The sequence below is a fragment of the Eriocheir sinensis genome, unplaced genomic scaffold (genome assembly GCF_024679095.1).
Source record: "Eriocheir sinensis breed Jianghai 21 unplaced genomic scaffold, ASM2467909v1 Scaffold203, whole genome shotgun sequence".
NCBI classification, from domain to species: domain Eukaryota; kingdom Metazoa; phylum Arthropoda; class Malacostraca; order Decapoda; family Varunidae; genus Eriocheir; species Eriocheir sinensis.
The window spans coordinates 390,001-405,284 of NW_026111440.1; the positions used below are offsets into that span (position 1 = coordinate 390,001).

General features: G+C 43.8%; 1 protein-coding gene across 1 annotated transcript in view; it reads left to right on the plus strand.

Moving 5' to 3' along the window:
• LOC126990809 (glutamate receptor U1-like) overlaps positions 1–13,438 on the plus strand; it is a 19,248-nt gene extending 5,810 nt beyond the window's left edge. The window contains exons 2-4 of the mRNA XM_050849448.1: positions 10,216–10,457; positions 11,359–11,531; positions 13,163–13,438. Of these exons, the coding sequence (XP_050705405.1) occupies positions 10,216–10,457; positions 11,359–11,531; positions 13,163–13,438 (691 nt within the window). The remainder of the gene's footprint in view (positions 1–10,215; positions 10,458–11,358; positions 11,532–13,162) is intronic.
• The last annotated feature ends 1,846 nt before the right edge of the window (positions 13,439–15,284 follow it).

The window sequence follows — 15,284 nt, forward strand, 5'->3', positions numbered from 1 at the left end:
TCCACCTGTGTCGATCAATATATATGTGTTACCAAATCCACAGACTTTGATGTATTTTTCTATGCAAATCTATAGCTATCAATCATTTCTCTCTCTCTCTCTCTCTCTCTCTCTCTCTCTCTCTCTCTCTCTCTCTCTCTCTCTCTCTCTCTCTCTCTCTCTCTCTCTCTCTCTCTCTCTCTCTCTCTCTCCCTCCTTTCCTAGCTAGAAAGGATGAAGAAAGGGAAGAAGGAAGAAGGAAAAGGAGAAAAAAAAGAACAGAAAGAGTGCAAAGGAAAGATGGAAGGAAGAACAGGGAAGAAAGAAGGAAGGATGAGAGAAAGAAAAGAAGAAAGGAATTAAGGAAAGTTTGCAATATATATGAGAAAGAAATGGCAAAAAAAAACAAGATGAGCGGAAAAAATACATATACAAGAATGAAAGAAAAATTAAAACAAAAACAGAAAAAGGAGTGAAAGGAATAAACACACACACACACACACACACACACACACACACACTTTGCTAATCACCAGTTTTAATAAGATTCCCATCTGGTTTTGACTTGGCTCCCCTCCCCCCTCCCCCTCCCCTTTCTCTCCCTTTCTCCTTCTCTCCCTCCATTCCTCTAATTCTCTCTCTCTCTCTCTCTCTCTCTCTCTCTCTCTCTCTCTCTCTCTCTCTCTCTCTCTCTCTCTCTCTCTCTCTCTAATGAGCTATGGAGAGAGAGAGAGAGAGAGAGAGAGAGAGAGAGAGAGAGAGAGAGAGAGAGAGAGAGAGAGAGAGAGAGAGAGAGAGAGAGAGAGAGAGAGAGAGAGAGAGAGAGAGAGAGAGAGAGAGAGAGAGAGAGAGAGAGAGAGAGAGAGAAGTGAAATGGGGAAAAGGAGGAAGGTAGGGAAGGAAAGTGTACCTCTCCTCCATTTGGCGCATGTCCTGATGGAACCTTTCTCCCTGCTCGTCGCTCATCGCCCCAAGGTTTTCAGGAAACTTCTCCATGTGTGAGAATAGGAAGTGCATCTTTATACTCATCAAACACCCGAGTTTCTGAAAAGCCTCTATCATGCTGCTGATGAGTCTGGCGTGGTTTGCTGCCTTCGTGTTCCCCAGGAAGTTGTTCACCACCTCCACAAACGATTTCCAGGCGGCGCACTCTAGCGTGTTCATGGAGTTTTGGAACTCTGTGTCGTTGATGAGCTGCCGTATCTGTGGGCCATCGAAAATGCCGGCCTTCAGCTTCTCAATGGTCAGTCGAGGAAAGGCTCGGCACAGGTAGTTGAAGCACCTCCCATCCTTGTCCAAAGCGCGCGTGAACTGTTTCATTAACCCAAGCTTCATGTGCAGCGGTGGGATCAATATCTTCTCCCGGTCAACAAGAGGTTCGCCCCAGGTACTAACTGCTCTCGCGCCGGCCACTCTTTCTTTACATAGTGCTGGGCTCTGTCTCGACTGTCCCACATACATATAAAGCATGGGTACTTTGTGAACCCGGACTGCTGACCAAGTAGAAAGTTCACCATCTTGAGGTCGACGCAGATGATCCATTGGTGCTGCTCATATTGGATTTTGTCGAGCACGTACTTCACTGCTTCATAGTTCTCTTCGAGAGTTGTGGAGTGCGCAAGAGGGATTGAGGCGAACTGGTTCCCGTTGTGGAGGAGCACACACTTCAAAGAGCGCTTGCAGCTGTCAATGAAGAGTCGCCAATCTCTCGGATCGTATTGAGAAGCGCCGAGTTTAACAAAAAGACCGGCGACATCTCGGCAGTACACGAGGTCTTCCTCCTGGCAGAAGTAGCCCATGTAGTCCTCATGCCTTCTACGAAAGAAAGTGATACGCGCGTCCTCGCCAAGTAGATTTTTCTCTTTGAGTCTAGAGGCCAACAGCTCGGAGGAACTCTTCGACAAGCTGAGATCCCGAACCAGATCATTAAGCTCACCTTGTGAAAAGGGCTGCGGACCATACTCCTCTTCTGTATCTCCTCCCTCGTCTGTAGTGGTGGCCTCGTCGTCGCTGTCAGGAAGCTCTCTGAACGCTGGTACAGGAATTTCTTCGCAGTGAGCAACTGGACGGCGGGCAGATGGAAGGTCGGGGTACTGGAGGCTGTGCCGATTCTTCCGGTTGATGCCAGTAGTATTGATGGCGCAGAAGTAACAATCCGATGCATGGTCAAACGGCTCCCTCCAAACCATCGGAATCCCAAACTTCAGTGAAGTTTTCGCGCCCTTCGTCCACCGCCGGAGGTATTCCACGCACGTCTTGCACACCGTGTGCGGTGCCCAGGACTTATCTTGGTCACCCAGCTTGACTTCAAAGTAAGCCTGGTAGGCGCGCTTCACAAATCCTGTGATGTTCTTCCTGTCCACTGACAGCGTGTATTCTCCGCAGATGTAGCAGAAAACGTCAGGATTATTCCTGCATGACCGTCGCGCCGAAGCCATATCAATGACCCGAAAAATATTAAGAAAAAATATATGTAATAATTATGTAATTGCAGGATGCAGCTGACTGTCAGCAGGATGACTGACTGACACGTATGCAGCTAATTTAGAGAAGTAAGTTAGTTTTGTAATTCGATATATTCTTCAAGAAAAATATGATTGAACTCAAAACCCCTGATATTAGCATATGTATAGCTCGTCAGGTAGGCCTATGGCTGTATCTCAAAAAGTTGACCTGATAGAGCAAAATCAGTGTGATATTCGGACTCAGAACACCAAAATTAGTCAGAATCAGCTGAGAAACCCCTGACGATTTTTGGTTGTTACCCTGTGATCAGTAAGTAACACTTGCTATAAATGAATAGTTCTTGATAGCACTTGCTCACATTCAATCCTATTTGAATATATATATATATATATATATATATATATATATATATATATATATATATATATATATATATATATATATATATATATATATATATATATATATATATATATATATATATATATATATATATATATATATATATATATATATATACATATATATATATATATATATATATATATATATATATATATATATATATATATATATATATATATATATATATATATATAGTATTTTTATTCTAGTAACAAACAAGGACTTTCTTGTTGGTTAATAGTTACAAACAACTTGTAACAAACTTTAACAATCACCACTAAATCACAGTCACAGTCACCTTTTTAATTCTATTTTATCATTTTTTTCACGCTTGGGATGCTAGTCTGGTAAAATTGGAGCCTCTGTCAGATTTGATCTCCTGAGTGATGCCAACAGTCTTGATAAATCCTCGAACCTCTTTCTTCTCAATTTCTGCAACATTCGCGGTCTTCGTTTTAATTTTCATTATGCGGAACACCATCTCTCTTCCTCTAAACCTCACTTTCTCTTCAGCACCGAAACACAGATTTCTGAGGCTACTGACAGTAATCTCTACTTCTTTTTTTTTTTTTACAGCTAAGAAGACTAAGCTAAGGAGACAGTTCAAGGGCGTAAAGAAAAAAAAAAAAGGCCCGCTACTCACTGCTCCCGAACAGAGGTTAAAAGAGTGTCCAAAAGCAGAGGTCAATTTCGGGAGGAGAGGTGTCCTGATACTCTCCTCTTGAAAGAGTTCAAGTCGTAGGCAGGAGGAAATACAGATGAAGGAAGATTGTTCCAGAGTTTACCACCGTGAGGGATGAAAGACTGAAGATACTGGTTGACTCTTGCATAAGGGGTTTGGATAGTATAGGGATGAACATGAGTAGAAAGTTGTGTGCAGCGGGGCCGCGGGAGGAAGGGAGGCATGCAGTTAACAAGTTCAGAAGAGCAGTCAGCATGGAAATATCGACAAAAGATAGAAAGAGAGGCAACATGGCGGCGGAATTTGAGAGGTAGAAGACTATCAGTATGAGGAGGAGAGCTGATGAGACGAAGAGCCTTTGACTCCACTCTGTCAAGGAGAGCTGTATGAGTGGAGCCCCCCCACACACACATGAGATGCATACTCCATACGAGGGCGGACAAGGCCCCTCTAAATGGATAGCAACTGTGCGGGGAAGAAGAACTGGCGGAAACGGTACAGAACGCCCAGCCTCGAGGAAGCTGATTTAGTAAGAGATGAGATATGAAGTTTCCAGTTTAGATTTTGAGTTAAGGATAGACCGAGGATGTTTAGTGTTGAGAAAGGTGATAGCTGAGTGTTGTCAAAGAATAGGGGATAGTTGTTTGAAAGATTGTGTCCAGTGGATAAGTGGAAAAACTGTTTTCTTGAGGCGTTGAAGGACACCAGGTTCCTCTTGCCCCAATCGGATATAATAGGAAGGTCTGAGCCTAAGCGTTCTGTTGCCTCCAGCCTTGAATCGTTAAGTTCCTGTAGGGTGGGTCTTCTATTAAAAGAGGTTGAGTAATGCAGAGTGGAGTCATCGGCGTAGGAATGGATAGGACAGTTCGTTTTGGAAAGAATATCATCAATGAACAACAGAAAGAGAGTGGGAGATAGGACAGAACCCTGTGGGACACCACTGTTAATAGGTTTAGAGTTCTACCACAGCAGAAACTGAACAGTCAGAAAGGAAACTGGAGATAAAGGTAAAGAGAAGGATAGAAACCGTAGGAGGGTAGTTTGGAAAGCAAAGATTTGTGCCAGACCCTATCAAAAGCTTTTGATATGTCCAGCGCAATAGCAAAGGTTTCACCGAAACGGTTAAGAGAGGATGACCAAGAGTCAGTTAGGAAGGCAAGGAGATCACCAGTAAAACGCCCCTTGCGGAACCCATACTGTCGATCAGATAGTAGGTCAGAAGTGGAAAGGTGGTTTTTAGTCTTCCGGTTAAGGATTGACTCAAAAGCTTTAGATACACAGGAAAGTAAAGCTATAGGACGGTAGTTTGAGGGATTGGAACGCTCACCCTTCTTAGGCACAGGCTGTATGAAGGCATACTTCCTGCAGGAAGGACAGTGGCGTAGTAAGGGGAGGGGGGGGGGCGGTCCGCCCCGGGTGAAAGCTTGGAGGTGGTGCCATGATACAGGCTCAAGTCTAATGGCTAAATTTAGTAACGTATCTAAGGAAAGGGGTGTTGGGGTCATATAAGAAGACGCCCCCCAGGCCCCCAACAAAGGTACCCGCCGCCCTCCAAATGGTCCATTTGGAAGCCCCCATTTGTTGCCATACTCATTTGTAGAAGCTAGTGTGGGGGGGGGGGGACCCCAAAAGGAGACAAGACCCCCGCGACCCCGCCCACAAGATATGCAGCCATGCCGGCATATATAGTGCCACTGTGGGTAATGATGGAGTTTTGATTACCGAGCTCCAGCCACGCGTGATACTGTGAATGACGGCGCCTTGTGTTTCAAATGACTGTAGCAGATGAATTGCTTTGCTCGTAGCAGAGATGTTATTTACTATAAAGAACACATTTTTGCATAATGTTGAAGATAAGGAACTGTACTTTATCATGTGACGTTAAAAACTTGAATGTAAATGTTTGTTGTAGCATGTGTCTCGCTAAACGGTATCGTAGGTAGGTGAGCGGGGAGACGCCTAAGTGTTTGTTGTAGCATGAATCTCGCTGAACGGTATCGTAGGTAGGTGAGAGGGGAGACGCCTAAGTGTTTGTTGTAGCATGAATCTCGCTGAACGGTATCGTAGGTAGGTGAGAGGGGAGACGCCTAAGTGTTTGTTGTAGCATGAATCTCGCTGAACGGTATCGTAGGTAGGTGAGCGGGGAGACGCCTAAGTGTTTGTTGTAGCATGTGTCTCGCTGAACGGTATCGTAGGTAGGTGAGCGGGGAGACGCCTAAGTGTTTGTTGTAGCATGAATCTCGCTGAACGGTATCGTAGGTAGGTGAGAGGGGAGACGCCTAAGTGTTTGTTGTAGCATGAATCTCGCTGAACGGTATCGTGGGTAGGTGAGGGAGACGCCTAAGTGTTTGTTGGAGCATGAATCTCGCCCAACGGTATCGTGGGTAGGTGAGAGGAGACGCCTAAGTGTTTGTTGTAGCATGAATCTCGCTGAACGGTATCGTGGGTAGGTGAGAGGGGAGACGCCTAAGTGTTTGTTGTAGCATGAATCTCGCTGAACGGTATCGTGGGTAGGTGAGAGGGGAGACGCCTAAGTGTTTGTTGTAGCATGAATCTCGCTGAACGGTATCGTAGGTAGGTGAGAGAGACGTTATAATTATTGTAATAATAATAACATGAATCTCGCTGAACGGTATAATAATAATAATAATAATAATAATAACAATAATAATAATAATAATAATAATAATAATAATAATAATAATAATAATAATAATAATAATAATAATTAATATTATTATTATTATTATTATTATTATTATTATTATTATTATTATTATTATTATTATTATTATTATTATTATTATTATTATTATTATTATTATTATTATTATAATTATTAATATTATCATTGTTATTATTATAAGTATTATTATTATTACCATTATTATTATTATTATTATTATTATTATTATTATTATTATTATTATTATTATCATTGTTATTATTATTAGTATTAGTATTATCTTAAATATTATTCTCATTTTATGTTGAACACCGACATCGTCGTTAAGTGACTGAAGTATCATGCATATATATAATAATAATAACAATAATGATAAGAAGAAGAACTGATGAAGAATTATCATTATAATAATAAGAATGATGATAATAATAAGGATAGTCAGCCAGTTATTTCTGCTTTTAAGTGGTTGTCTCTGAATTTGTCTGCCTGGAATAGTAAGCGATGTATGGGGATAGTATAATAATAATAATAGCCGAAAAAAATAAGGCAGGACATTCAAAACCATATATATATATATATATATATATATATATATATATATATATATATATATATATATATATATATATATATATATATATATATATATATATATATATATATATATATATATATATATATTCGGGATCCACCGGGAAGAAGCCTACCGGCACAATAGGCCAAGACGTAAAAAAAAAGTGTGAGGAGCTACGACACGCGCGGGTGTTGGTGACAATGTTCTATGCCGTGAGCCGGATCGCGCGCCGAATTGTGAAGAACGACAACATAAACACAGCCTCTTCTTCTTCTGACCTGTACTGCTTGGAATCGCTTCGCCGCCCCTGAACACCGCTATGGAGAAGATGAGTGACAGAGCTTCTCTATTCTCTCGTGAGCAGAGAATGATGCTCCTCAGGCTTGTGGGGGAGCGGAGGGTCTTCCAAGATCGATCCAGCAATCCCTCCCTCTGAAAACAGTAACCCCTCCATCCATTGTTTTTAGACAACACTGTATACTTAGGTATTTCTTCTTGGATTAGTTATTAAGGCTACTAAAGTGTTAAGATTGTAATAAAGCATGGCATGGTGTTTAGGTTAATTGCACACGTATTTAAATTTTTAAACTTCTTTTTCACATTAGTGGAAGCAAATCCATCCTTGCATGTCACTACACTGCTTGGTAATGAATGTGGGGCTTCAGGTTTGCGAGTGTCCGCCTGCATGGCTTCATCCTCTGCTCTCCCAGACAAGCTTGTGCCTTCCCCCATGGACCCATCCCCTCCTGCCCCTAGAAATCCTTCCACTGTAACTTTCCAGCACATTCCTTCAGCTTCCACAACACCCATTTCCCCTTCTCCTAATGTAAGGAGGCACACCAAAGGGAGGTTTGCTGCTGAGTATTCTATGTATAGGAATAGGAGGAAACAGGATGACTACTATGATCTCTTCATTCAGCAAACAAAAATTGAGCATCAGGAGCAAATGACGGTCTATCGGGTGCAGCAGGAAGCAGCTGAAAGACAATGTAAAGTGTACGATGCACATCTTGACATGTGCACTCATATAAAAACATAGGATTCATGACATACATGGAAAGGCTGGCTACAGAATGCCAAACTAAATTTAAGAAACAATGAACATCATAAAAGATGCAGTCTAGGAAATAAGTTATTGATTAAGTTAATTTATTTATCTTAAGTACTTGAAAACAATATATTGGGGATGAAAAGAATATATCATATGCGTCCATTAACTTTTATTTTATGCATCTCTTGATAGTTTGTGGAATGCTATATATATATATATATATATATATATATATATATATATATATATATATATATATATATATATATATATATATATATATATATATATATATATATATATATATATATATATATATATATATATATATATATATATATATATATATATATATATATATATATATATATATATATATATATATATATATATATATATATATATATATATATATATATATATATATACAGTAAAGACACATCAATTGGGGATTCTTGAATCATATGTTATTGCTCAAATATACATGATTATTTGAATTTCACTCATGGAAAAATGAAAGTATAGATTCACAAATGATTCTAGGGATAAGTAATGAAGGAGATGAATGATTGATGCTCATCTTGTGGATCTGGTTGAGGACAATGTGCTTGTAAAAGGTTATTCCAAAGTAATGTTTCCTATTTTTTATTCCGCCCCAAGGAGTCCGAGGACTGATTATAACATGATGACTGAACCTTCGCACTAATAACCTGAAATGTTCATCTCTATGTTGCAGACATTGATGGTGTGACAGTCTAAGAAAGCAACCCCTGTCATGGACGTGCGTCAGAAGCAGAGGTGCGTCACTGTCCTCCACGCAGAGCAAGTTGAACCAATCGACATTCACCGACGCTTGGTGAACGTTTACGGAGCCGTAGCAGTTGATGTCAGCACGGTTAGGAGATGGGTTCGTCGATTCCGGAGTGGCGACAGAGATGTGAGTGACAAATCGCTCTCCGGACGCCCATGCACAGCCACCACTCCGGAAACTGAGGTGCTCCATGATCAACTCACCCGCTCTAACTGGCGTATAACAGTGAATGAAATGAATGCACTGCTGGATGTGGGTGTCGGTGTACTGAAAAAAATGCTGTCATCCCAAGGATACAGCAAAGTGTGTGCCAGGCGGGTGGCTGTGCATGGGCGTCCGGAGAGCGGTTTGTCTCTCACATCTCTGTCGCCACTCAGGTATCGACCAACCCATCTCCTAACCGTGCTGACATAAACTGCCTCGGCTCCATAGACGTTCACCAAGCGTCGGCGAATGTCGATTGGTTCAACTTATTCTGCGTGGAGGAATACAGTGACGCACCTCTGCTTCTGACGCACGTCCATGACGGGTTGCTTTCTTAAACTCACACCGTCAATGTCTGCAACAGAGAGATGAAAATTTCAGGTTATTTGCGAGGAGGTTGTCATCATAAGAATGCAATAAGCAATCCCCTCGGACCCCTTGGGGCAGAATAAAAAAATAGGAGGCATTAACTTTGGAATGACCCTCGTACATATACGTCACTGTCTAAATTTAGGCCAAAGAGACGAGATGAGCACTAAAGCAACACACAAGTAGTGTGTACACCTCCCACTATATCTTACAACCAAGGAATACTTGCTTTGGTTGAGGAATAAGATCAATAAGCAGGTGAGTTGGTGTCATTATCCTGTGTTATGTATACCTACATTATCCTATATTATACATTATCCTACATTACCCTATATTTTACACGCTCTGGAGGCCTCTCCGGCTGCCTGCGAAAACCAGGACTGTTCAGGCAAACCTGAGCGTGTATGGGACGTTTAGGCGGCCTGTGCACTCTAGAAGCGGCGTGGACTACGTGACTGGAGAGAGAGGGGGGGGGGGGGGGCAAGGGTGAGGTGGCTGACGCCAAGCCAAAAATTTGGCGGGGAAGCGGGCGTGTCTGGCCGTGCGGCGGGTCAGGGAGTATGTCTGGCGGAGAGTAGGGGTAACGAGGAGGGAGTGGGGTGGGCCTCTCGGTGAAAGTCTGCCAAGGAATATTCCACGCGATAACGGCTCCTGGCGACACTTATATTTACTTATAATACTTAAAACTACTTTATCTCCCCAATTTCTATTTTTCCCGTACTCAATTAAATTTTGGCATTACACCATGACCATTGCCATTACCCACAGCCCCGCCATAACCATTCCCATTACCCCCCATGACCATTCCTTTGACCGCCCTCCATGACCAGTCCCATTACCCCCATGACCATTCCCATACCCCCTCCGTGATCACTCCCATTAACCCCCATGACCATCTCCATAACCCTCCCCACTCCATGACCAGCCCAAATACCCACAACCCCGTCACCATCCTATCCCTAACACATTAAATCATTTATTTCCCCAGCTACACGATCCGGGAGCCGGAGGACTGCCTGTGGGGTCTTGAGGCCAGCGGCGGCAACTGGACAGGCATCGTAGGGACTCTTCAGTATGAAAAGGCCGACTTCTCCATGGACCTCACCCTGACGCCCCAGAGAGCAGCGATAGTGGAGTACGGGAGGGTGTACATCGGGGAAGAAATGGCCATCTTGTCCCTGAAGCCAAGGCCACTACCCGAGTACTTAGCTTTGTTCAGGCCCTTAGAAGGTAAGAGATGGTTCTGTAACTCTCTCTCTCTCTCTCTCTCTCTCTCTCTCTCTCTCTCTCTCTCTCTCTCTCTCTCTCTCTCTCTCTCTCTCTCTCTCTCTCTCTCTCTCTCTCTCTCTCTCTCTCTCTCTCATATATTGTCAGATAAATACACCGGTCTGACTAACGGTGTTGTCAGGTTTGCATGAAATCATTAAAACTTGGAGTTTTAAGTTCAACTTTTAAATAAGAAAAATATGTTATTAGATTTTTTTAAAACGTTATGTTTTTTCTATGCTATGTAAAAACATTTATAACTTCGATTAAAAAAAAATCAATTAAATGAAAACATATTGAAAAGGAAATCACATCAGCTTGTCAGGATGAATGGAAAGTATCGATGTTCGAGGAAATCAGTGAACAAATAACAAAGAACCTGCGTCATTTTTTGCAATGTATTTTTTTTTGTCCGATGATCTTGAACTCTTCTTATGATTATTATGTTACTGTTACACACAACACGTGCACAGCCTAACCAAGACCGTCGGTGCAATTTAAAGCTACGGCGGCCGTACTCTTCTTCCCTTGAGCATATAAAAAGTGTTTCAAGTGGCCAGACGAAACCTTTCATTATTAGGACTCGTCGAAAGCAGCTCCGGTTCCTGCCAAAACTGAAGGGTTATTTCACACTGCTCGGCAAACATTGAAGTAGACACACAATTATTCGTATATGAAGCAGTACGACTTAAATAATTATGTATAGTATTTTATTCCTGAAAATAGTGTCTCAGTGGAATATTAAAGTTCACTTTGTTTTCCTAAAGTGTGTGTGTGTGTGTGTGTGTGTGTGTGTGTGTGTGTGTGTGTGTGTGTGTGTGTGTGCTCAATCAAGCGCTGCTGCCATGCGTCATTTCTTCCTCAGGCACTGTCTGGGTCTCCATGGTGGCCGGCGTCATGGTGTGGAGCCTAACACTCTGGGCCTTGCTCAGGATCATACAAACTGGCGCGGAGAAGCACCCGATGAAGCTCACGCGGGCACTTTTCTACGGCTGGGGGCTGCTGCTCGAGGACACGCCCTATGACCCGCCCGACAGCGTCACAGGACAGATGTATTTTTTAACAGTAAAGTAGGCAGCTCAAGGGCAAAAAAAAGGTCCCCAAACTGCCCCTTGGCGCTATTCCTGCAAATAGTGTGCATGTAGTAAAAGAGTTCCAATACAGAGGCCAAAATTATTTGGAAAGGTATATTGACACTCTCCTGAAAAAGCGCAGGAGGAAATGCAGAGAAAGCTGATCTAGCTGTTCCTGAGTTTGCCTACGAAAGGGATGAAAGAATGAAGATGCTGGTTATCTTACCTAAGGGATTTGTGTAGTAGAGGGCTGAGCAGGGGTAGGAAGTCATGTGCAGGAAGGCCGCGGGAGGAGTGGAGGCATGCAGTGAACAACGTCAGAAGTCAGCATGAAAATAAGATAGAAGATAGAGAGACAACACTGCGGCGGAGTTAAGACGCAGAAAACTCATTGATTGAAATATGATAACTTGTTACCAGATACCCAATTTGATTTTAGAGAAAAAAAATAGGTACCTTTGATGCACTCTTGACCTTGGTGCATCGGATTCAAGCTTCTATGGATGGTGGGTCAGACACTAGGCTTGTGTCTCTTCATTTCTCCTCTACATTCGATTTAATTTAACATAAAGCACCATTTAAACTTTTGTCAGAAAGTGTAAATGACTTATTTTACAATATTCTATCTGACTTTTTTTTTATCTGATAGGCACCAACGCGTTGCCATTGATAGGTATTTTAGAAGCTTTAAGCCTCGTTCACAGTGTGCCGACTCTGGGCCACGACAACCCAGCGACTTTTATGCCCCCTTCACACTGCTCCGACTCAGCATCCAGCGATCGTTTCTAGACCTCTTTCCGACCATGTGCGACCCTTTCACATCAACCTCTCGCACCCAAGACCTCGTATACCCGAGTCACTGGGTTGCCGTGGCCCAGAGTCGGCACAGTGTGAACGGGCTAAATCAAGTCCGGCGTTCCTCAGGGCAGTGTTTTCGGTCCACTAGTTTTTATTGTATTTTTTTCTATACTAGTGATTTCTGGCATGGCATTTCTTCTCAGTGGCATATTCCGATGGTTGACTACTTCTTTATTTTTCTCTATTCCTGATCCTCATAGAAGGTCTCTTGGTCACTCATTGTAATGCGAATCTTGATTTGAATTTTTCTTGGCGGCAGCGTCAGGCCGTGAAATGCGATCCTGCCAAGACTAGTACTACTAATTTTAGCCACTCAAGGACCACCGATCCACCACATCCTTATATCTTAATGGACCAAGCAATCCACTATAGTAACTTCTTAAAATCACTTGAGGTAACATTGTAGGTTGTCCGTTAAGAATCGCATTAGAAAAACTGCTTATGTAATTTTCCAGAAGGCCGAGGTGTTGAGGAAATGCAGGGCTGTTTTCATTGATCAAAATATTGTTTATTTTTTCATTTGTTTTGCCATTTTTAAGCGTTGTGGTCCGATTTGGATGTCGGCAGCTCCATCTCATCTCAACCTTTTAAACCTTTCTTTTAATCAGTATCGTTTCTAGCTCACCAATGGCCTCTTACTAAAGCTGTTTGAGTTGAGCAGTGTTTGGTGCAGATTCCAAGACTGTTGAGGCATACTGTTCTGTGCCTTCTTTTAACGAACGTGATTCCTCTCGACAGCTGATGCTCGGAGTGTGGCTCCTCGTGTGTCTGGTGCTGAGGACCTCGTACACCTCCTCGCTGACCTCCCACCTCGTGGTGCAAGGCGAGTCTTCCGCTATAAATGACATGGAGACGCTGGTCAGACTACACGGGGAAGAAGGACGGCAGTGGGGCACGCAAATTTTCTCTGGAGCATTCAACATTTTCCTGAGTAGCGGCTCAAACCCAGTCTACCACACCATGAAGACACACATGCAGGTAAGTCATGCCAAATTGGAGATAACGATTATGTAAGACAATAATATGAAAAGTTTAGAAGTTGCGTTCTCCAAATATTGTTATTCCCAGGAAATCCAAGACAAGTCACGACGGGTTTCGTTCGCGCTTAGGTTAGTGAAAAGCGTGCAGTGAGAAATGCATGTGTGTTACGGGTTTCTCGTAATACGCATGATATGTGCGTACGTATGTGAAACAAGATGTAGCGTCCGTATATTCCGTTTTTACTCCCAAACAATCTGAGCCTAACAGTTATGTCATATTTCTACTTGCCAGAGTGTGCCGAACGACGAAGCCCTCCAAAAGGTTCTTGGTGACGGCTTTTCGTTTTTCCGTAACTATTACATTATGAGGATCTTGGTGGAGACCTTCTATGCCAGGCAAGCTGCAAGCGTCAAGCCTTTCCACATCGGAACGACGAAGTATCCACTCTTTGTTGGCAACGCTTGGTCCTTCAGGTGTGTGTGTGTGTGTGTGTGTGTGTGTGTGTGTGTGTGTGTGTGTGTGTGTGTGTGTGTGTGTGTGTGTGTGTTCCTCATTCACCACTGTTTGATCATGCACTGGACTCGCGATCGCCAGCCAGTACCCTCCTCGAATGAGCTTGGAGCTAAGGTGACACATCTTCGGGTACGGCTGAAGCCTCACACAGACACACCCGAGACACAACCCCGAACTGAGACCCGGAGAGCTGGCGTGGCCTACAGCTCACCCTTTCGGGCTGGTCGATAAATGATTACCTGGGGAAACCCGGAGAAGGTAAACTGTGGCAACCCGGATGCCACACTGGCCCCGTGTCCCGGGGTGACGGGTTCTTTGGGTCTTATTCTTTAGCATTTCGGCGCCCAAGCACATAACTGACGAGGCTTTCGTGGGATTTGGGGGCATTTCCAGGGGTAGTGTTATGACGCTGGTGGTAGTTTGACCCTTCTTCTCTACCATGAACCTAAAAAAAACACTCATTAGAACCTGATTAATCTCCTTTTCGGCCTTTGGAAGTGGTTGATGTGACGGTGGAAGCGTCTGACAACACCAACCTTATCCACCACAGGCTCAAGGGCCAATGCAACGGAGATTAGCACCGAGGCCATGCGCAGCTCTACCGTAGCCCCTAACTTTGACCTTACCTAGCAGTACAGACGAGCCGTGTCCCCAGACGCGGCGCCCCCTACAAGGTCCGCCTCGACGCCGCCGTTCAACGCTTGCTGGACGCCGGGCTGGTCGCCTTCTGGATGAACGACGTCATCACGCAACACCTGCGGGAGATACGCCGAGAAAGCCACGCGGACGCCAGCACGGCCATGGCGACCTCCACCCCGGTACTCTGATGGCCCTTGTTGGGGAAGTGTAGTGGCGGGGAGTCTCTCTCTCTCTCTCTCTCTCTCTCTCTCTCTCTCTCTCTCTCTCTCTCTCTCTCTCTCTCTCTCTCTCTCTCTCTCTCTCTCTCTCTCTCTCTCTCTCTCTCTCTCTCTCTCTCTCTCTCTCTCTTCATGGCGCAGGCAAGTGTTTATAATGGCGCCAACTATTCTTGGCTCATGCTGCCCCCCAGAGCTCATTCTTTAGGTCAGCATGTGAGTAGTTTTAGGCCACTCGGCGGAGGCTGAAAAACCACAAGTGGTAGCGACAGATTCGAACCCACATCATCCAGAACGCGGGACTGACACGCTAACCAATCAGCCACCGCCTCCCCTATCATCATCATCGTCATCATATGTTTCTTGCAGGAGGGTGACAGTGAGCAGACCGTCCTGAGGCTCGTCCACCTGCAGGCAACCTTCTACATCCTGTGCCTCGGCTACGCGGCGGCGGCGTGCTCCTTCCTCGTGGAGCAAGTGCCGCTCCGCTAGTGCCTGCTGACCACCGCCCA